At 42.1% G+C, this 22,652-nt stretch overlaps 1 protein-coding gene across 1 annotated transcript in view; it reads right to left on the bottom strand.

Annotated features, from left to right (window-relative positions):
* Window positions 1-22,652, bottom strand: part of Phlpp1 (PH domain and leucine rich repeat protein phosphatase 1) — a 208,735-nt gene that overhangs the window by 95,002 nt on the left and 91,081 nt on the right. Inside the window, exons 3-4 of the mRNA XM_028775649.1 lie at window positions 10,307-10,503; window positions 5,004-5,129 (exon numbers count right to left, since the gene is read on the bottom strand). Of these exons, the coding sequence (XP_028631482.1) occupies window positions 5,004-5,129; window positions 10,307-10,503 (323 nt within the window). The remainder of the gene's footprint in view (window positions 1-5,003; window positions 5,130-10,306; window positions 10,504-22,652) is intronic.

Here is a 22,652-nt window from a genome sequence, read left to right on the forward strand (position 1 = left end):
TTAAACAGAGAATTGGCCAGAATCTCATATAGAAATTCTACCCAAATAAGGAATTCTTCATTTATTTCTTCTGTAACAGCGCATTATAGATAATTTGTTTTGTTCACTAACCATATTTTAAAAAATAAAATAATAAAATACAATGAAATGAAGCACTTACAGTCTTGTAGAGCTGGCTAGGTCTTAGACCACACTGGCCAGGATCCTACAGACAGACTATCTACATCATATTGGACACTCGAAAAGTTTCTCAAGTAGTTATCTGGTGTTTAAGATTGCAAAAAGGAAAGTCTTATTGCTTCTAATGTTTACAGTAAGCATTTCCAGACCTCTGCCTTCTTACATGAATATCTATTACTTTCCGAAAACAGCTCCTATGACTGAGAACATCAGAACATACCTCACTGGGATTAACAAAACATGTGTTCTCCTATTTGCTGGAAATAATATAAATCTGTCTAAATCTGTTCATAATCTGAACAATTAGAATGAGGCTCACTAGAGAGACTACAGCACTAGACAATAAGAGACAGCACATTAGCCAACCACAACTGAAAAAGAACACTATCCAAGCTAACACTTGACAGTCACAATTATCAAGCTAGAAATAAACATGTTCCCAGTCTACTCAGGAGACAGCTCGTGAATAGAGTGCAGTTGGTGCCATGATTCCCAACTGAGGCTTTAATCTATCATAAAGTAAAGCAAAGGTCTAGAAAACATACACATACGCTCATGTCTCTGTGTTGCCAGAGAGTAAGCCAGGGCCTTGGACATATTCTACCACTGAGCCCCACCCTAGAAAACATTCTTTACTTTTTCCTTTTCCTCACATTTTCTATATAATCTATTGGTAACTCTGTCAACCTCGGATACACACGCCCAAGGGTTGTTCTCCAGGTCTCTCCAGTTCTACTGCAAGTGTCACCCACTCTCACCTCTACTAGATTAAGCAGGCCGCTGGTTCTGTCTCACCCACTGATCACACATGTAACTTTACAGAAGAATTCTCAGTAACAGTTTGTCGTTATAGTAACAACATAAACAAAGCACTACATCATTCTACAGCACAAGATCTCTGCCTGTTGTGACTTCCCTTCCTTTTTTCAGTTTCCACCTGAAATGGATTGCACAGATCTGGTTCCCATAGACTCATGTGTTTGAATGCTTAGCCCACAAAAAGCAACACCATTAGGAGGTGTCTCCTTGTTAGAATAGGTGTGGCCTACTGGAGAGAGCGTCACTGCGGGGTGAGCTTTACAGTCCTGTGCTCAAGCTCTGCCTAGTTCAGATGATAATGGACCGAACCTCTGAAACTGTAAGCCAGCCCTAATGCAACAAATATTGTTCTTTATAAGAATTGTCTTGGTCATGGTTTCTCTTCACAGCAACAAACCCCTACCTAAGACACCATCTTTGCAGGCTAAGCGCCTTCCTTGTCTTCACCCTCTACCTGAAAAGCTTGTCCCACCAGACAGATCTTCAAACAATCACACTCTTCTTCCATGGCTTTTCTTTAAATGCCCATTCTTCCCCACTCTCTGTCCTAGCATCTTGTATTACACATATGAGAACTTAAGTTCTTTTTAAAACATATTTTCAAATTTAGTTCATTTATTTTACATTTCATGCATCTGCGTTTGCCTGTATGTCCACATAATGCATCATGTGGATGCCTGGTTCCCAGGAGGCCAGAAAGGGGCATCAGAATTGGAGTTGCACTGAGTTGTGAGCTGCCATGAGGGTGCAGTGAACTAGATTCACAGGTTAAGCACACCGCTGACTCACCTCCGCAGTCCCTTGAATTGCTTTTTTTGTCCATTTACTTTATTAGCACAATCCTGCAACTGATAGGGACTGGGCTTTCCTTTGCAATAATCTCTATGAATAAATAAATCACAGGCCTCACCAACAGAAGGTACCGAGTAAGTGCTTAACAGAGTTAGGATAGTAAGTTACCAACTGTGTTGTGCTGAACAGACAAGACCAGCTTGTTGTTATAACTGCGTCAACCACAATAATCTGCTGTGGTTTATTTGGCAGTTTATATATGGTCTTGTCTACACTCTCATCACTGTTTAAGAATTTGTGTCTCACTTGTTTTTAATATAGACAGCTCACATCTGGCCTAATATACACTGCTATGTATTTGGAGTAAAAGACCAAAAGTATTTCATACAGGACATTCTACGACTCAGCTGTACTGCAGAAAAATGTCAGTCACAGAAAATAGACTAAAAAAGTTATAGCACAGAAGCGGGGACAAGAAAGCATAAATACCAATTGAAATGTGGTACCCTGGATTAGAAAGAGAAGAGAAAAGGAACTATAGGACATACACAGGCCTGATGGCAGTCCAGAGTGACATGTCAATAAGGTCTGTCGGTCTCCTGGTTTTCACGGATGCACCATGACTACACAGTCAGGAAACAGAACAAGGCTCATGTGGAAACAGCTCCTTACAACACTTCTGTAAACATTAAATCAGGTCAAGGCAACTAAAGAAGAAGCTATGTATTATGTAGTGTGTTTCGGATCATTATCTTAATACAGAAGAAATTATTTCGCTTTGACATGTGCTGGCTTTGTATTCTGAGCGAAGGAGGACACCAGCAACTGATTTACTGCTTTGAACGCACAGTGTCACTTAACTGTGAATACACATCTAAATCTATCTAAATACTAAGCATACTGTTTATGCTTGTCTCCTAAGGACTACAAGCACAAGATGAATTTGACAAGCATACGGATACTTCACTCACAGTTAGCCCACGGGTAACACTCCACCTGAAAACTGCTTCCCTGTGCACTTAGAACCCACATCTGCTCTGTTAGGAGAATCTTAAGTTCCATCAACCGAAATCTGCCCATGCTTTTCTGAAAGGGAGAGAAGCTAACGACTCTAAGAGCCAGCCCTCCTCGGTGTGGGAGTCGGCGGCAAGCCTCGGCAATGGCAGACTGCAGTTTTCCATCCACTACCGTTCCTACAGTTGTTCTCTTACTCACTCGCTTGACAAATAGCTCCATCATGCAGCGGTATGAATCATACTCAACTTAGATAACAAACTGGATTGTAAATTTAAAAGCATGACAATGAATTCTGTGGTAACGCTCTTGCACCCCAGAGACCATCATTTAAAACACACACCCAAAACCAAAGCACTTAGTGTAACAATCCAGCCCATCACTTCACAATAAGATGCAAAAATGCCTGCTCACAAAGAACCCGAAAAATCAGCATTTACTCACCTTATTTACATGGTATTGTGGGTATTACACAGGTGTGTTATTTCATGGGATAAATACACATGCACAACGCACACAGGACTAGGGGAATATAAAATAACCAGAGTCAGATAAAGAGAATGAAATCATTCAATAGGGCAGAATAAAAGAAAAATGGACACTACATAGAGTTAAATGGTATATATGAAAAGATAATCAGAAGATGAGAGAAGCTTGCGAGCTTTCTAGCATATTCTGTGCTTTTGTATTTATCCTACCCTGGGCCTAGTCACTAAAATAGTCTCAGTCTACTGTCATTGATCTGTAACATTAAGATAGCCATCCTAGTCTACTCAGTGAATTTAAGGTTTACTAAAATCTAACAAATAAAAAAATATTTATTTTTTTTAACAGTATGGCTTTTTTTGTCTATCTGCGTCTCTATTCATTGCCAGAAGAGGGAGAGCTCCTGAAACTGGAGTTACGGTGATTGTTAGCCGTCATGTCAAGCATGAGAACTGAACCCGGGTCCTCTGGAAGATCAGCAAGTATTCTCAACCACAGAGCCATCTCTTCATCCTCGATACAAAAATTGTAAAGGCTCATTTTCATTATGCTGGTCTTCTTTAAGAAATCATATTTTTGAGATTTTATGGGTGCAGTTTCCGTCTCACGTGTAGAAGACACTGTCTTGCAGAAGACGTGCTGGTCCTCAGGTTCTTACAATCATTGTGCCAGCCAACTTCGGCAACTGTCCCTGAGCCTGAGGTGTAGGGCGTCTGGTCTAAGCACCCCACACTTACTCATCCTTTGTATTGTGACCAGCTGTAGATTGCAACAACTTCCATCTACTGCAAAAACAGAGTTTCTCTGGGATGGGGGTGGGGAGTGAAAGGTACACTTATTTGGGAATAGAAGGGTAAACATTTAAAACACAGTTGCAAAGCATATTGCTTTAGGAAAGTGGCCACAGTATGTTCTCTCTAGGAACTATGACCTCTCTAGCCACCAGCAGCTGGCTAGATCTAGATGTACAGTACCAGGCATAAATGCCTCCCAATGAGTGGCCCTGAAGTTCAATTAGACAGCAGTCAACTATCTCAAGAAATGAATGCAACTACTGTACCACTGTGGCTGTCCTGAAAGGCCAGTCACAAGGGTCTGCTCCAGATGAAGAGCTGCAGCCAATGAGTGGCTGCGGAAAGAGGAAGCATCAGGTTTCTTCAAGGATGAGCTTCCTGACAGTTATCCAGTCCCAAGTGGTCAGCCCTAAACCTCATGCACATACGAGCAACACAGTGGACTCAGTAGACAGACTCCCTCTCTCCTTCTCTCTCTCTCTCTCTCTCTCTCTCTCTCTCTCTCTCTCACACACACACACACGCACACGCACACGCACACACACGTACACACAGCACTGCCACCACCACTACTAATAAGTAAAGAAGTTACAACTCTGAGAATGAATGGGGAATAGAAAGAATTGGAGGGGGAGAAGGAGAAATGCAGATGATTTCAAATTCTCAAAAAAAAAAAAAAACAAAGGGAGGGAGGGAGGGAGGCACACACATTAAATTTTCTTTACAATGCTGTCTGGAGGCAGGATACAAACCAGTGACACTGATGTAAAGTTAGTAGGAGGTGTTCATTTTCACCCGTATTTAGCTTTGAAACACTAAAAGTTGCTGGTCATTATACCTGAGAGAGAAAACCACAGTGTAGAAACCTGTGTTTCTAAATCAGGAGCCTTTGTAGGCTCCTGCGAAAGTGTGGCTTACCTTGGAGACCTGTCGCAGCCACCGTAAGTACTCCGTGAAGGTATCAAAGCAGATGTAGTAAGTCTGGCTTTGAGGCCCCGAAGAGCTGAATGCTAAACAGTGCTGGTGCTTTTTCACTTCTTCCACCTGTGGAAAGATGCAGAGTACAAAACCAAGTGAAGCGGCGTGCGTGGGGCGCAGCTCCCTAACTAACCTGCACCTCTCTCACTAATGCCCCTCTTAGCACTTCCGGCATCTGACCAACCACTCCTAGTGACAAGAAAATCAAGAAAGAGGAATTTTCATCTTCATTAGAAGTCACCACCCAAGTGAAATTTCCTTCTTCCCACTGAAAACCAGTACAGCGTCTTCCTTCCTTAGTCTTTATGTAGAATATCTTTACAATAAGGCTTTGGGTTTCCTCCGCTTATAGTTAAAATAATAAACTCCCATTTACAGTAAATTATTCACAAAGAGAAAAAAATTAAATGAAATATATTACACCAACTCCTATCACTTTCTTGACAAAAATGGCCTGTCAGCCAAGTCACAAAGAGTGTATAAAAGGATTCTAAACTGCCATTATGATACGTTTAAAAGATAATGATCTCAGAAGCCCTTAATGAAAATTAGCTTAGAATCTGTGTATGTCTAGAAGACGAACAACACACTTGTAAAGCACCTGTTAGTGCTGATGATGTTAGTGCTAGAGCCTGTGTGAACTAGGCAAATGTTCTTACAAATTCCAGCTACAAAGCCAACCCCATAGATGACACACTAGTCAACTACATATTCCTAATCGCTTCAGAGGTTTTTAAAAAAAAATTATGATCTGAAAATGTAGATGAAATCAAGAAAATACAAGGGGAAATTAACATAACCTAATATATAGAGAAGATAGTAGAAAACTAATTTGTGTAGCATGGAACTTATTAGCAAGATAATTTCAAAACCAAAAACTGAATGAACTCTACACTGAATGAGAGCCACAACAAAAACAGAAAGTGGAGCTGAAGAGGTGGCTCCCTGGCGAGGAGAGATTGCCTCTGTCAGAGGACCTCGGTTCTGATTCCACCGCAGTTAGCTTACAACACCCTGTAACTCCAGCTCTAGGGCAGTACACACACACACACACACACAAGAAAATAAGTCTTAAATGTAAAAGAATGACCTGGGTGCTCAATGGGTAAAGGCACTTGCTACCCAGCCTAACAACCTGAATTTGATGTCTAGGTCCTTCTATGACATCATCATAGAAAGAGAAAATCAACTCTCGCAAGTCGTCCTCTGACCTCTGTATATACACCATGCCACCCATGTATCTGTACACTTACATGTGTATACATACACTCTAAGTTAATATAAAGTCATGGTAACAATATAAACAGATAATCAGACGTGTACACTAGAGTGGGTGTGAAATAACACTGCCCATTTGAACTATAGCTCCAACGTGGGTGGAAACAGAAAGATGGGTGGAGCTTGTTGGTTTCCAGTCTAGCCAAGCAGTGAGCCTGAGGTGTGGGAATAGACCCCGCCTCCGAGGAGCAGGTGGGAATGAGTCAAAGGACAGTGGATGCCCTCTCACCTGCACTCACACACACACAAGTAAAACTCAGTCTTTAACTAGATAAGAACCAGTGAGTGACGATTCCGTTACTTCTTCCTCTGCCATAGGGCACAGATACTAAACAACAGAAGAGAGTACCAGGGCAGCATTCTTACAAAAGTGAGTGTACAGAAACAGAATCCACTCCAAAGCCACCAGCCCCTCGTGGGCATGTGATATGAGCGAGAAGAACCCACTGCTGGAACCCATCTAGAACTGGGATTATTACCATGGTGTAACTTCAACGTTAGTGTCCCAGTCTTTGTTGTTTTCTCTCTGGGTGCCCTAGGTTCCCCCTGTGACCCACAGTCCTACCAGGGTTCTAGGGGGCAGAGGTAGGAGGCACAGCTCCCACTGTCACCTTAAGTCTAAGAAGTTCCCCTAGATTTTCTAGGACCTTGACTCAGGTCAAATTGGGATTCACAGCTTCGGTGCTGAAAGAATTTGAGTATCCAGTTTATGAAGCAAAGGTAAAGTTTAATTAAAATGTTTTCATGGGGACTTAAACATGGAAGTGAAAACATGGGTACTAAGAAAAAAGCAAGACACACCCCTTGAGTCCAAGCATGGGCTTTTCAAGAAAGACTTACAGAAGGAAGACACACCCACTGCCAGTACAGGCTCAGGGGCGAGCTGCCTGTTCACTCTTTTTGAACATCAAAAACATCTCTATATAATGTCAATGTCCCTGAGCACAGAAATTCTCTTGTAAACAACTATAAGTTCTGCCTCAAAGCAATGTATTTACCAGGAGGCATATCACTCTAAGGTTTTGTCAATGACAACATAACAACAAAAACCTGGAAGCAACCCAAATGTTCATCTGTAGAAAAATTAAAAACTGTGGGAACACTCAGAAATAGGAACTATCTAAACATGAAATCTTAGGAAATGCACACAATGAAAAGCCTCTATCTCAAAGCACGTCCATTGTCCTCTTAGTCACGCTGCTCCAGGAGGCTGGACTAGGTATTGTACTGACTGATTTGAAATGTGCTATGTTCTTCTGTTTACCATCTACTTCCATACTTGATATTCATTCTTTTATTTTTCTTTGCTAGATACTTAATAAACTCACTCATTCAAAACTAAAGGTATGGCCATCCTAGATAATTATCTGTAATATCCAAATCAAAGGTAAACATTTACTTCATTTATTATTCATTCATCTTTATTTGAATAGGTATTAAAAAGCCTTACTTAAACGCATGATCTAAAAATCTGCTTAACTCCAAAGAGTAAGTTTAGCATAACTACACAATGAATAAAAATGTATCCTAAAAATACTTTCAACATTTTAAGAGAGCTTTAACTTTTTAAAATATTACACTTATTTATGTGTGTCTGTGTTCACAAGGGCTAAGGAAGTCAGAGGAAAACTTGGAGAAGTCAGTTCTGTCCTTCTTCCAATGTGGGTTCCAGGGATCGAACTCAGGTCATCAGGCTTGGCAGCAAGTGTCACTACCCACGGAGACAACTCACTGGCCCTAGCGAGATTTCTTTAACAATGAAGACACTTGTCATTTGAAAACTGTAAACTGATCATGCTCTGGTGATGTGGAAAACTGAGATGAAAGCAGCTACCACTAGAATCTGACCAGCCTACAGCACACTTCACTTCTAGCTCACAGAGATTAAAAAGAGAGGAAAAAATGTTCTTGCAGGCAATCTCTGTTTTCCTTTACCAGCTGAAACAGTATGACAAAAAGAAATATACAAACATTAGTGAGAGCTCAAATTACAGAAAGTGAATTATTTTCTCCCAACTGGGTCAACAGGTTTTAAAAGACCCAGGTCTTCAGCAAGCTCCATTATTTTAAAACAGTGCAAAGCAGGTTTGACAAGATCTACTTGTAAAAGGCGGAAGCTATTAACTTTCAATTCACTCAATAGTAGAAATCTGTCCAATAACAGGCCTGGGAAACAGGATGAGTCTCTGAATGGCAATGCTAATTACAGCCAGCTTTTTCTGACCTTACTTACCTCAACACTCCATGTGCTTTTCTACCTCTCTGACTATCATCTTGTTTCCACAATATATGTCAAGAGATTTTTTTCTCCCTTCAAGTTCTGTTATCGGTACATCTTTCATTACCAAATTCTGTCTTCCCTCCAAAGCTCTGGCCTTTTACTCACCCCCACAGTGCTCTTGCTCTCTGCGTCTCTCTCACAGCTGTAGTGCAGGTGATGGTGTGCCCACCCTACATCTGCTGACCTGGACTCAGTGGTTCAATGGCACAGATTGTGACTCTCATTTCTTAGATCAAACATAGTGCCTTCCCCCATAAAAGACATTTAATAATGTTCTATTCACATTTGCCTATGCAAACTCCCAGCATCACAGAGAGACAGACTTTCGGTCTAATAGCATCAAACATTAAATATGTTTTCATTTTAAAATAATCATTTATGATGGCAACACTACTGACATTTCTGTAATCTATGAGAAGACAAAATGCCCAGTAACAGGTTGCACACAATGCTCTGTAGATGTGTTCACTTGGTAGAAGACTTGCCTAGCATGTGTCAAGCCTGGATTCAATCTCCAATGCCATAGGAAACCGACACTAGGTGTGATGGCACAAGCCTTCGATCCCAGGCAGGAATATCAGGAGTTCAAGGTTATCCTTGACTGCACACATAGTTTCACTCACCAATCTTAATGCTCAGAGGTTAACAAGCAGTGCTTTCACAATGGAAGAGTGAATAGATCTAAACCTGCCCTTCCGTCTGGCTAAACACCTGGTGTGAAAAGGTCTGAGCATCTGTCTTCCGAGGACTGGTGTATGTGGCGGAAGGGAGGGCATAGCCTAGGGCGCATGAGGGCAAACCACACTACAGAGCCGCTGAGCGTCAAAGCCACTGTGCACACACAGCCTGACCTTCAACTCTGAATCCTAGAACATATCAGGCAGCTGTCAATTTTTTAAGATTGGATTTTTTTTTTTTAATGAAAATTGGCTTCTAATTCTTCTTCTAGTTGCATTTTCCACCTCCTTTTCCATCCAGGAAGAAAAAAGAAAATGTAAAGAGAACTCCTGTTTCATGTTCCCAATTCCTACAAACCATTTCTTACCAAATCTTTTCCCTTTAACAAATTACATCATTTAAAAAACAGTACACATTTACATGTGACTATAGTGATGTCATCTCCCAACAGAGAATTTAATATTTCCCCAAAAAAATGGTTCTATTTTATAAGCAATGGGCATAAATAGTTAACATGCCCAAAGAAAAGCAACTGATAATGTTGGAAATACCTGTCAAGTGTAGGAGTGCCATTTCTGTTCATAGTAAACTAAGGATGCTAACCCCACTTGGTCACTAAGCACAAGTGCGCAGAAGGCAATGGGAGTCTGGTCTGAGTTCAGCACCCGGAGAGCCTAACCTCCATCATCACACTTGCTTATTCCTACATGCAGACCTAGGAATGGCGTCCTGCACTCTAGGCTGTGTGCTCGACAGCACAGAGGACGCCTACTTGCTGATAAGGACATCATCATCTACACTCTAAAACAGAACAATGACACTCTGTTGGTCTGTCTTCTCCTGGGATCCAATGCCATTGTACAGCTCCAGTAAACAACAGTGCCCGCCAGTGGAACACAGCAAAAGTGAGAGTTCAGACCGCTCAAATCCATGCCCCTCTTATTACAGAAATGGATGAGGACCTTACTAATGTGGGAATATGTGTCAGTAGTCTTGCTTGACTTACTTTTCCACCAATGAGGGGCAGAACATGCATCTTCCCACTCACGCTGTCCTTCACAGACGACACTATCAAGCACGTCCCGCACAGAATGACCTGGCGTCTTGTCCATCGGTTCACTGGCAACTGCATTTTGCCTTTTCGGACATTGTACATTCCCGAAAGCTGAATGCGCTCAGAGCTCCCAGTGCTATGAGGCTTCCCTAAAACAAACACAAGCAGACATGTTATGTGTTAGTCTTTAAAAACGAGCTCCCCCAAGCTGTATGCCAGATAAATTAATTACGAGTCAATAAGTTTAAGGGGTTAAAACTAACTTATAACTAAGGGAACATACAGTCAAAGTCATTGTGGAATTATGGTAATAAAAACAACCATAATTATTCTTGATGTGTGTTTTAATATCAAGTGAAGTGCAACCTTTTTTTAAACACGAGAAAAAGACTGTTTTAGGCCCTTTCTTATTACCTATTTCTTTATCATTTATTTTATATATCATAAGAGATAGATTCAAGATGATTATGAGTGGCTACTCATTAGCAAACTAAGAAGAAAATATTATGGGCCAAGACAGAAAATAAACATTCAGCATCTCACACTTAATTAATAATGAGTCTTAGTAGGACTAAGTGCTGGTTTTCTCTCCACACTTGCCCAGTGTGCACTTACTAAAGAGGAAAGGTAAAGTGATTGCTCTGACAGGAGCATGGCACGAGAGGCAGGCCTGGCACTGTAGCATCTGTGATTGGTGCAGACACACGGAGGCAGAGAGCAGCCCTGTAAGTTAGAGATGCAGGGAGGGGCTTCAGGAGCTACTGCTCCCAAGGAGGACTTGAACACCACAACAACACTGCCTTCAGGCAGGTCCAGTCAACAGCAGAAGCTCTGCTCTGACTTGGCACCACACTGATGGAGTGGTAGAAATATCAACCAAAGTCAGATGCTGAATACAACAGAAAGAAATGAGATGTCCAGCACTGGGACCCAAGTGAGAAATGAGGTATTTAGAACTCTAGCCGCCAAGGACCAGGAAGGTAAAAAGCTGAAGAAATACTGTCTTACTGAAAACGAACAGACAGTTGACAGGCCAGCAGTGGTGGATGACAGGCTGATGGGGCGGGCCTGAGAAGCCTGAGGAGCTGAGTTTGGCCCTGAGGACCATGGTGGAAGAAGAAAACTGACTCCCAGAGAGAGCCCTCTGGCCTTCACACAGGCACACTCCTTGGCAACACACACACAATAAAAAAAAAAGAAGAAGAAGAAGAAGAAAGAAAGAAAGAAAGAAAGAAAGAAAGAAAGAAAGAAAGAAAGAAGAGAGAGAGAGAGAGAGAGAGAGAGAGAGAGAGAGAGAGAGAGACTTTTACGTTTAAATAAGCAGCAGCAAAGACCCCAAGAGCTGACAGATGCCTGAGGCCCATCAAGCACGGAGCAAGAAGAAGAGCCAACAGCACTTAAAACAGACTTTCAGGAGTCAGAGAGTTTTGAACCCACCCAATAAAACACACGTGGGCAGAGATGTTATTTTCTAATAAAATAGCATGTTCTCATTTGCTTCCTCTTCCAGCATACCAAACTGTTTTTATAAAACGACTACTTCACCCTTCCAGTTTTCTGCTGGCTGGGCAAGGATGAAATGTGACGACAGTACAGTTATTTGAGGTAGTGCCCAGCCAAAAACCAGTACAGCCAAAGCTCCCCACAGGAAGGGGTCTGAGCTGATGCCCACCAGTGCCAATCTGCCCACAGCACGTAGGAAGCCAGGAGACTGTTTATAACACACAGAACCTGCAACTGTCCCAGTCGCATTCTGGACATGTTCATTTATGCCAAGAAAGGAAGATGCCAGGTGTCCTACTGTGCTTTCTCTTGTGGTGATAAACACAATGCCCAAAGTAAGAAGAGTTTATTTCAGCTCACAGATCACAGTCCATCACTGAGGGAAGCCAGGGCAGGAACTCAAGGCTGAATCCTGAAGGACGGAGCTGAAGTAGAGTCCACGGAGGAGTGCTGACTGGCTTGCTCTCTACCTTCTTACACAGCTGAGGACCAGCAGCCCAGACACAGGACTGTCAGTGGGCAGAGCCCTCCTCTATCAATCATGTCCCACGGACATGCTGCAGAGCGCTCTGACAGAGGCAGTTCCTCAGGTGTGGTTCCCTCTCCCCAAGTATGTCACGCTGACAACCAATACCAGCTACTACATGAGTCCAGTTTAAGACAGATTCTCTCCCAGAGAGAAGACAGTACGGAACAGATAGGATTCTAAGGAAAAAATGAAAATGGACTAAAATACTACCTGAATCCTAAAACCTAATTCCCTTGACTGTAAAATAAAGTAACATTCTCCAACAAAGGATCTGATCTAAACATATTCACACCTCTGCACACATCGTTCATTCAGATTTCCAAATAAGTATAATAGAGACTAAAAGAGGAAAAAACAAAAACCAGGTTATATAAAAGAGGGCCCTTCAATACTCCAAATCTAAATCTCTCTCCCAGAGAAACCCCAAGCCAATCACCAGACAGAATGACTTAGGCGAGAAGAACCTTTACTAGAACGAGCATATCAACAAAGACTGGGTTTTTATTCTCTAGTCAGGGAAATTCCCAAGAGTTCCACACAGTCATGGAATCCAAGCACAAGACAGGTTTGTTCTTAGAAAACACTAAAGAACCACTCTGAATCAAATCCCCACACACCTATCCTACCCTTCCCACCCTCACCTCACCCACCCCCATGTTGTTCTGAGTGCATTCACTCGAGTTGTTTCTTTCTGGGTGTCCCAGATAAGACACACCTGCAGACCTGGCTGTGTACCAACTGCAGTGTGGAGACTATGGAGGTGGCTGAGGTAATATACACCTGGCCAATCACACAGGAACACACTCCTTTGTGTCAAACTTCCTTATTATCCAGCGCTGGAATTATTTGCGTTCTCATTACGTAGCCACAACATTTAATTTAAAGTTATTCCAATTGCCAGTGCTCTAATAAATCAAAGTAATATCAAAGAGGTCGTCGTCTGCCAGTTTAAAGCTAAGTCAATGGGTGTAGACTGGGCTGTAGAAATGTTACTATAGCCCCTCGTAAGCTCAAGGCATTGTCACAACTCTGGATATGCTCTGAAAACAAACATTTCAGGCTGGAACAGACATAGGACAGCAAACATTTAAAAACCCAGGCGTACACTTTCTCTTCTACCTGCTCACTTGGCACAGCAGAACTGGTGATGCAGAGCCGGCAAGCTGGCTGGTTCAGCAGGTTCAGCACTTGCCCCTAAGCTTGAAGTTCTGAATCCAATCCCTGGTACTCACACAGTACACGGACAGAAAGCGCCCACAAGCTGTCCTCTGGTCTGCTGCACATACAAACATGTATGCATGCACACATATATATGTGTGTGTAATGTTCTTTAATGGTCCTCTATACTACCCCTCCAAAGGCATTGCCCCATGAGGGGGTTAAGGCCCCTTATAGGAAATTATACCATGATTTTAAAAGTTCTGCTTTTTTTTTTTTTTTGGATTTTTTAGAGAGAAGGTTTCTCTGTGTCATTCAGGACAGGAACTCACTCTGTAGACCAGGCTGGCCTCGAACTCAGAAATCCGCCTGCCTCTGCCTCCCAAGTGCTGGAATTAAAGGCGTGCAACACCACTGCCCGGCAAGGATCTGCTTCTTGATTACTTATTGAACACTCCCCCTCCCAGATCAAAAGACAATTTTTCTTTTACTTTTTTCTTATGGTACAATTCCTATCTTTGGTAACGGATATGTCCACCATAGGTTTGCACAGGAAGGAAGTACGCACATGTGCATTGTGCACATCCTCCAGGACCGGTCTTCCATGGGTTATCCCTGCAAATAGGCCCCATAGCCTAGCGCCCCAGGCATTGCTACCCATGACTGTGCCGTGATCCACAAGGAAAAGTCACTGCAGAGGTCTCCGCAGAATGCAAGCCCTCAAGCATGTCAGCCATCACTTCCAGCAGAGGTGACACTTGGGCTCCTCATCCTGCAATGTTAGTTGCAGAAGTGCCTAGCTCCCCGACATACACACACCATGCCCCACATCCTGGGTCACCCCAAGGCTGACTCAAGTCACTGATGGGCCAGCTTTTTCAGGGAGTCACCCATCATTCACAGACACAGTTACGCAGAGTGAGAGTCTCCTGAGCAGAAGCCCCCCTCCCTACCCGCACGCTCTCCTTCCCTCCAGAAGCCTGATCATCCCTGAAACCATGAAGAAAAGTCAGTCATCCATCTTGGGCAGGCTAACACCAGGGACCCATTCTAAGGTGGCAGAACCATTAGCCACCCCAAGCTTAAGTAGTACTAGGCCAGAACTCCATCCACTCATCTAGTAAATTAGGAACAGCAACAGACACCAGCAGGAGCTGGACAGAATCCACTCTTGGTTCACAGCACTGAGCTTTCCTGATCTAATACTGTACCTTGCACCAAGCAGCAAATAAACTCTCAGCAGCCATCCTCAAAGAGAGAAAGAGAGAAAGGGAGGGAGGGAGGGAAGGAAAGAGAGGGAGAGGGAGAAGGAGAGGGAGAGGGAGAGGGAGACGGAGATGGAGACGGAGACAGAGACACAGAGAGAGAGAGAAGAAAGGAAGAAAGAAGGAAAGAACAAAAGAAAAAATCCACTATAAACCAGGCCTATGCAAAATTCTAGAGGTGTTAAGAAAATCTTTCCTGAACTACACAGCTTAAAGCAACGTTTCTCAGGACGTAGTCAGGGACATGTGTCAGAATCACTTGGCTTTCTGACAACTCCAAAAGACCTACAATTTTAGAATCCTGGTAGTCACAGACCAAATGTTGCTTTCAGCATTGCCACCAAAATGTTTGTTTTATGGCAATAAATCTAAAAAATTTAATATATCTACAACTCATTCTCCAAAGTAAGATTTTCCTCCAGCAAATGTTTTCTTTATACTCATGAATTTCAACTCTGTGCTCACTACAAACCAGCTACTTAATGTTTCCATACCATATAAGGTCACTTGAAAAATAACATGAGAGAAAGCTATGGACGCGAGGAAGAGGAAAATTAACGGAAAAAATGTATATAAGGCTGGAGAGAGGACACAGAGTTTAAGTGCACTTGCTGCTCTTTCAGAAGCCCCAGTCCCAGCAAATGGCTCACAACTGCCTGTAATTCCAGTTCCAGTGGACTCAACATGATCTCTGGGCCTCTTTGGACACCTGCATACATGCAGCATGTACACACATACACACACACACACACGTGTGTGTATGTATATATATGTATGTATACACACACACACACACACACACACACATATATATATAATTCAAAAGGTAAATATGCATAAACCTCACGTCTGACAGATATGCAATTGGATTCATGTGACAGACCTCCAGAAAACAAATGATGTTGACATTAAGGGCAAAAGTCTACCAAATTTCCTCAAATTACATTCCAAACATTTTAAAGTTTTACTATAAACATTAAATTACTTTGAGAGAATTCTAGTATCTTTTATATCTATCATTTCCAATGTTCTTCACTCCTTTATATAGATCCATTCTGAAGATGCCCTTCCAGCACCTTCTAATTCTGGTAAGAAGTGTGCTGTAATTGTGTGCATGTCACCTGCTGCCTTGCTGGCCTCTTAAAGACTCTCCTTATTGCTACTTTTAAGGAATTGTTTTTTTCTCTTTAATGCATGGTAGCAGGAGGGTGTACGTGTGCAGGCCAGAAGACAGTCCTGAGTGTGAGAATCTCTGTCCACAGCCTTAGCGACAAGGTTTCTCATGCCTCCACCGTCCTGGACTGAGATTACTGGTATGTGACACCACAGCAGGCATTTTTCAGGCAGGGAGTCAGCTAGGGTCCTTGCGCTTTCAAGGCCAGGACTTCACCAGCTGAGTATTTCCCCAGCTCCCTTCATCCTGACGTTTGATATATTCCTTCATATTTCTTATACACAAGACTTAGAATGATGGTCAAAACTGAGAATTTTGCCAGCTATTACAACTTCAAATACTTTTTCTGATCTCACTAGTTCTCTTCGGGGTTTCCAACTGCACATACGCAAATTAAATACTTGAAATCATAACCCCATGACATTCTTTCTGTTTGTTTTCCTTACTGGCTGTGTCAATTACTGTATCTTCTGGTTTACTAATCTTTTTTTTGTTCTGTACTTTTTTTTAAAATCAGTTTTAGTATATATGCTATCTCTAGAAGCTCAATTTGGGTACACGCACACACAAAAGTACTTTCTGTACAAAGAATAAGTACAGGAGCTGTGTATGTGTCCTTGCAGTTAATCCTGTCCCTCACACTGCTGCTGTGTTAGTTTTGCTCAGGGACTGGTTCTCAATATGGGTCTCTTTTCCACATCACTGATAATTTTTGTTTGAATACCGTTTGCTATGAATTCTAACCCAGTGAATGTTAACTTGTGTCTCCACAAATAATATCGAACTGTTCTAGGACAGTTTTTTAGAAGCAATGTATTTCTTGTAAATTTATTTGTAGGACAGCAGTCTTGAGCCAATACTATTAGCAACCAGTACTCTGATGAGCCCTCTTTTCCACTCTTGCTAGTAGGATCCTGACCTGCTCCTGGGCTGCGTGAATGTCAGGCATGCCCTCTGCCAGTCTGGCTTAGTGTCTTCCCAGCTTTGTATACTTTGCTCACATGCATGTTCAGGTTGGTACTCTCTGTCTCAGCGATAACCTTTTACAGATTCCTAGGACTTCACCTCCCGAGCTCCTCTTTTCTCTCTCACACCCAAGCTCTAATTATGCGGGCTGCTTCCTGAAAGAATGGAACTATATTGGAACTATCTGTGCTGAGTGCTCCCTAGCCTTTGTTGCTGTTGTTATTTTTTTTATGTACTTGTTTATTCTGTGTGTGCTTGTGAGACTTGCAGAAGTCAGTTCTCTCCTTCTACCATGTGGATCCTAAGGCTCAAACTGAGGTCATCAGACTCACAGTAAGTGCCTTTCCCTACTGAGGCAGGGGCTTAGTGGTTAAGAGCATGAACCATTCTTCCAGAAGACTTGAGGTCCACTACCAAAGCCATGTCAGGCAGTTTACAATTGCCTGCAGCTCCAGATCCAGAGATCTTCTACCCTCATCTGCAGATCTCCATGGACACCTACACACAAGTCACACACACACACACACACACAAATACATCCACACTTTAAAAACATGTTCACAAATTTTTTTACATTCTTTACCCAAAGCTGGACCCTCCTTCCATTCTCCTTCTGTGTGGCTAGCTTCTTAATAAAGAGGATGGTAGAAGGAACAGTAGGCACTTGCAACCTCCAAAAGCAGGTCAGAGAAGGCACAGGGCTTGGATACTTGGATACAACTTACTTTCTAGGATTTTATAGACAGAGTTCTTTGGCGGAAGCCTGCTGCTTGGTCATGAAGGCATGCACACAAACTGATGAAAGGAGGTACAGGAACTTCCCTCTAGCAGCCAGCGAGGAACTGAGACCTCTAACCACCTGCCATGTAAGTCTTAACACAAACAAATGTTGAAGCTGCTGTCCAGACCAAAGAACTGCAGTCCCTGGGACGCATGACTGCAAGCTTCGTGACAGATCCTAAGCCCGACATTCAGCAAGCTCACAGCCATGCTCCCAACTTAGAGAAACTATGGAGACATAAAGGTTTGAAATTCCATTGAGTTTGGGGACAGTGATTAGCGTCCCTCACTATGCTGGTTTCATTTAATTCTGTGTCCTGAACAAAGTAAAAAACGTAATAGCTTATATTCTTCTAGAACCATCTAAAAATGTAAAACTTTATAAAAATCTGTCAACCTGGAAATAGTAAAGAGAGCGTAAGAATAGTACACTAAGCTGCAAAATACCTGCCAAACGTTAAGAGCCTTCATGAACAAAAACCTAGGAGTATCTGAGGGCTCTGCAGTTCCTGGAGAAATTCAACATGGCCCCCGGGTGAGTGACAGCACTCAACGCTCTTACTTCAACAGCTCTATCTTTGGGGCTTAAGTACTAATAAACTATCAAGTGTGTTCTTATTGGACTCAAATCCCTAAATCCTTTCGACTAGTTCCAGTGACAGAAAGGATGAACTTAATCACTCGTCTGGGGCCATTTCAAGAGCCAGCAAATAGACTAAAATGACCCTGTAAGAGTCTAGAGACCTGAGTCCTAAACCACATCCGTAATTTTGTCTCGGACCAAGAAGCTAAGATCACAATGACAAGCCCTGGCAAGAGCTCTGAAATAGACTGAAATCTGGTTGTTCTTAGCTAAGGTAAATGACAACCAGCCACTAACTGGATTGGGGGGAGGGGGTGTTACTTTATACAACAGACCAAAATGCATCAAGTCAGCCACCCAGTAATTCTTGCTTCCTCCTGATAGCTACTCAATTTGATTGGGGTTATATATAGCTCTCAAGCTGCTGTAGACTCTTAAGCCTTGAAACTACTAGAGGTTGCAATTCGCTTTACAATACTCATTAAGTAGTGCCAGAAAATGTATACTCTCCCCAGTGGCCTTAATGATTCAGTAAACAGAGCTAAAGTAATTTAAATGTGGGGAGAGAAATCTACCAGAGCAAACTCTCAAATAAGCTATAGCAAAATTAGTTATGAACTTTCAAATTATAAGATTATTGATCTAACTGTATGACTTAGCATAAATACTGACTGGAAACCAGTCCAAGCGGAAGACCTCAGACTTCTTAGCATATACACCAAATCACCTGGAAGCCTGCAAATAAAACACAGATTGTAGGGTTTCACCTCCGAGAATTTTAGACTCAACTGAGACTATAGTGTAAAACACACCAACTTCCAGCCCTGGATGCAACAGCTCCTTTAACAGAGGCTCTGTAGCATTTGATTACGTTAACTTGAACCACAGAAGCAAATGAAGCAGCCTGGAGGTAAGATGAACTAGCTGAAGTTCTTAGGCATCTTCAACCCTAACCTCTATGCACCAAGAGAACAATGGGTTAGCTGGCTTTAGGAGTATACACTTAGGTCTGTTCTTGGGCTAAGTGTTTTAAAGAAGGTTTCTTTAAGTACTGGTTTTGTTACAACTTTGTATTCTATAATTATAACTATCTTTCCCCTCTCCATCCTCTCTCCCCCTGGTTTAAGGAGCAACCCTAGTTTGTTTCTCTGTGTCTATAATAACTGTGACCAAACTCAACTTGGGGAGGAAAAGGATTTATTTGGCTGATACTTTGACATCATAGTTTATCACTGAAAGAAGCCTAGCAGGACGTTGGGGACAGGAACTTTACCAGAGACTCAGAGAAATACTCATTCACAGTGTGTTCAACTTCTTTCTTATATAACCCAGGACCCACTGCCTAGGGTTGGTACTATCCACAGTGGGCTAGGATGTCCCCACATCAATCACTAATGAAGAAAACAACCCAGAGATAAGCCCACAGGCCAGCACAATGGAGCTATTTCCTTAGGTGAGATGCCTTCTTTGAAGCCAGTTGACTCTGGCTTGTGTCATGTTGACAAAAGCCAACCAGCACAGTGGCTGGTTGAGATAACTTTCTGCTCTTAACTTCTGACAAAGAAAACACATTTAGAAATTTTCAAATTAGTCTTCACTCTCAGCCCAAAGTCTTTACCACCTGTTGTTTCCCCTAAATGGCAGGTTAGTAATGTTCACTATGCAGGATTTCACACAATATCCCTACAGTCTTTCAGCATCTCCCTAAGTTGTCTCTTAACGCCTGCTAGGTTGTCTTTATTGTGACAGACAGTAGACCTGTCCAGGTCCACTCAACAATTGTCTGCTGCACTCAACAACTTGAGCTACCGATAATTCCTATTTTCTGACCAAAACATCACTCTGGCAGACTCCATCACCTACCTCCCTGACTTTGGTACTTCTGCATAAAGAATGTCACAGGGCACAGAAATCTAAGTGTACACTGCCATGCATGAGGAGAAGCAGCTGAACTTTATGGAGCTGAGAAAGGTGAGTAGCAGTCAGGCCTGAGGGTAGGCTTAATTCAAATTTGGACTTGAGAAAACTAAAAGTACTTACTACCTCTTGTGAGGCTTTAGAGAGCTAAGGAATGACTAATTCTTTTTTTTTTTTTTTGGTTTTTCGAGACAGGGTTTCTCTGTATAGCCCGGGCTGTCCTGGAACTCAATCTGTAGACCAGGCTGGCCTTGAACTCAGAAATCCGCCTGCCTCTGCCTCCCGAGTGCTGGGATTAAAGGCGTGCGCCACCACCGCCCGGCCGGAATGACTAATTCTTAAATCTCAAAGGAAAAAACACCTATATGGCTGCTAAAATAGACATTGTGCTCAGCTCCTTCCTTCGGATGGAGCCGGATCTCTGAGAGGTGATGAACAGTATGTGGGTGGAAGTCAGGAAGAGCGGGCTAGATGAGACTTTCATAGCTCCATCCGAGACAAATTTCCACTGTGAGACGTTTTTTATTAGGTGTGCTGCGCTACATCCACGTATATACACGACTCTAAGTAAATGCTAAGATAAAATTTCTAATACCAAGCATGAATGACTGTTGGAGAGTCTATGCTACCATTCCACTCTCTAAAATACAGTTTAAAAAATATAACCATAATCATTATAGTGTGGCTGCTAAGTCACACTAGGACTCAAAATTCTCGCAGCAGTGATTCTCTCTAGGAAACAGGGTTATGGACTTTATCCCCCATGTTATAATACATACTAAATGTAAATTTGGCAAAACACATTTTTTTTTTCATTTCAAGGGCAAAACCACTTCCTGAAAACTGTATTTCAACTCCTCAGCTACGTAAGGCAACTTTCCATTAGCTACTATTTTCCCTACAATGTTGATTGGAGATGACTAGTCTAGGATCAAAAGTTCAAAAACGGACATAAGACACTAATCTTGATTCAGCTAAATGGCTTGGCAAGTAAAGGCAAGGCTGTCCAACCAAGCTAGCCGCGTGGATCCACGTGACAGAAGAAAAGTTGATTACCACAGCTGTCTTCTGCCCTCTCCATATGTGTGTGCCCACAGACACATATGAGCACACACAAATTAAAGTGCAATAACCTCATCTCGATCAAACGCCTAGGCCTCACCCACCCCAAACAGATGAGTCTCCTTCAACTAATTAGGAATCTCTAAAAATATACATATAAAACATTCCACATTTCTATGATATTCCATAGGAAATGAAAAGAAGTTTAAACTTCTTCAGAGCTACACATAAAATGGCTACAAAGTGATCACTTAATTTTCCCAATATAATATTAAAAACAAGCCAGGGAGAGTGACAGATGCCTGTGATGCTAACACACTTAGGAGGCCAATCTCAACTACACCAGACCCTGTCACATACATACATACATACATACATACATACATCAAAAGTTTGAAAGCAAAAAAGAATAGTCAATTTTATACTATTATAAAGTTGTGATAGTTACCAATTCCTACATTTGCATCCTCTACACACCTGTAGTTGGAATAGATACACTGTTACATAAACACTTGCCAACTACGCCAGGTATGACCCATTCCTAGTAGATAACTGAGCTTCTGTTCTCACAAGTGCTAGAGGTTTTTACTACAGAATCCTCATCACTGTTACTGCTTTTTCTAGCACTAGCTGTAAAACAGCTATAAATCAAACTGAACCAAACAACAACAAAAGCTTCCATTTCTGGATGTTTCAATAGAAATGACCATCATTCCAGGCATTCTAAGAACAGGAAAGAAGAAGAAAGAGGAAGAGGAGGAGGAGGAGGAGGAGGAGGAGGAGGAGGAGGAGGAGGAGGAAGAGGAAGAGGAAGAAGAAGAAGAAGAAGAAGAAGAAGAAGAAGAAGAAGAAGAAGAACTACTACTAAAAGAGTTTAAGCCAGCTCCAAGCCATGTTACTAAAATGAATCAAGACATACTACCATAATGGAAGTAGTTTGATTTTGTTGACACCATCATTTGTATTTGAGTAAGACATGTGAAGAACTATTTATTGAAAAAAACACCCTAAAAAGAAAGGGAAAGTTGAAGTCCATGTTTTTCTGGTAAAAATCTTTTTTTTTTTTTTGCTTTTTGAGACAGGGTTTCTCTGTATAGCCCTGGCTGTCCAGGAACTCACTCTGTAGACCAGGCTGGCCTCAAATTCAGAAATCAGCCTGCCGGGCTGGAGAGATGGCTCAGTGAGTAAGAGACTGACTGCTCTTAGAGGTCCTGAGTTCAATTCCCAGCAACCACATGGTGGCTTAGAACCATATGTAATGGGATCAGATGCCCTCTTCTGGTGTGTCTGAGGACAGCTACAGTGTACTCATAAACATTAAATAAATAAATAAATAAATAAATAGGAAGGAAGGAAGGAAG

Source organism: Grammomys surdaster, unplaced genomic scaffold (genome assembly GCF_004785775.1).
Source record: "Grammomys surdaster isolate TR1022 unplaced genomic scaffold, NIH_TR_1.0 257, whole genome shotgun sequence".
In the NCBI taxonomy this organism is placed as follows: Eukaryota; Metazoa; Chordata; class Mammalia; order Rodentia; family Muridae; genus Grammomys; species Grammomys surdaster.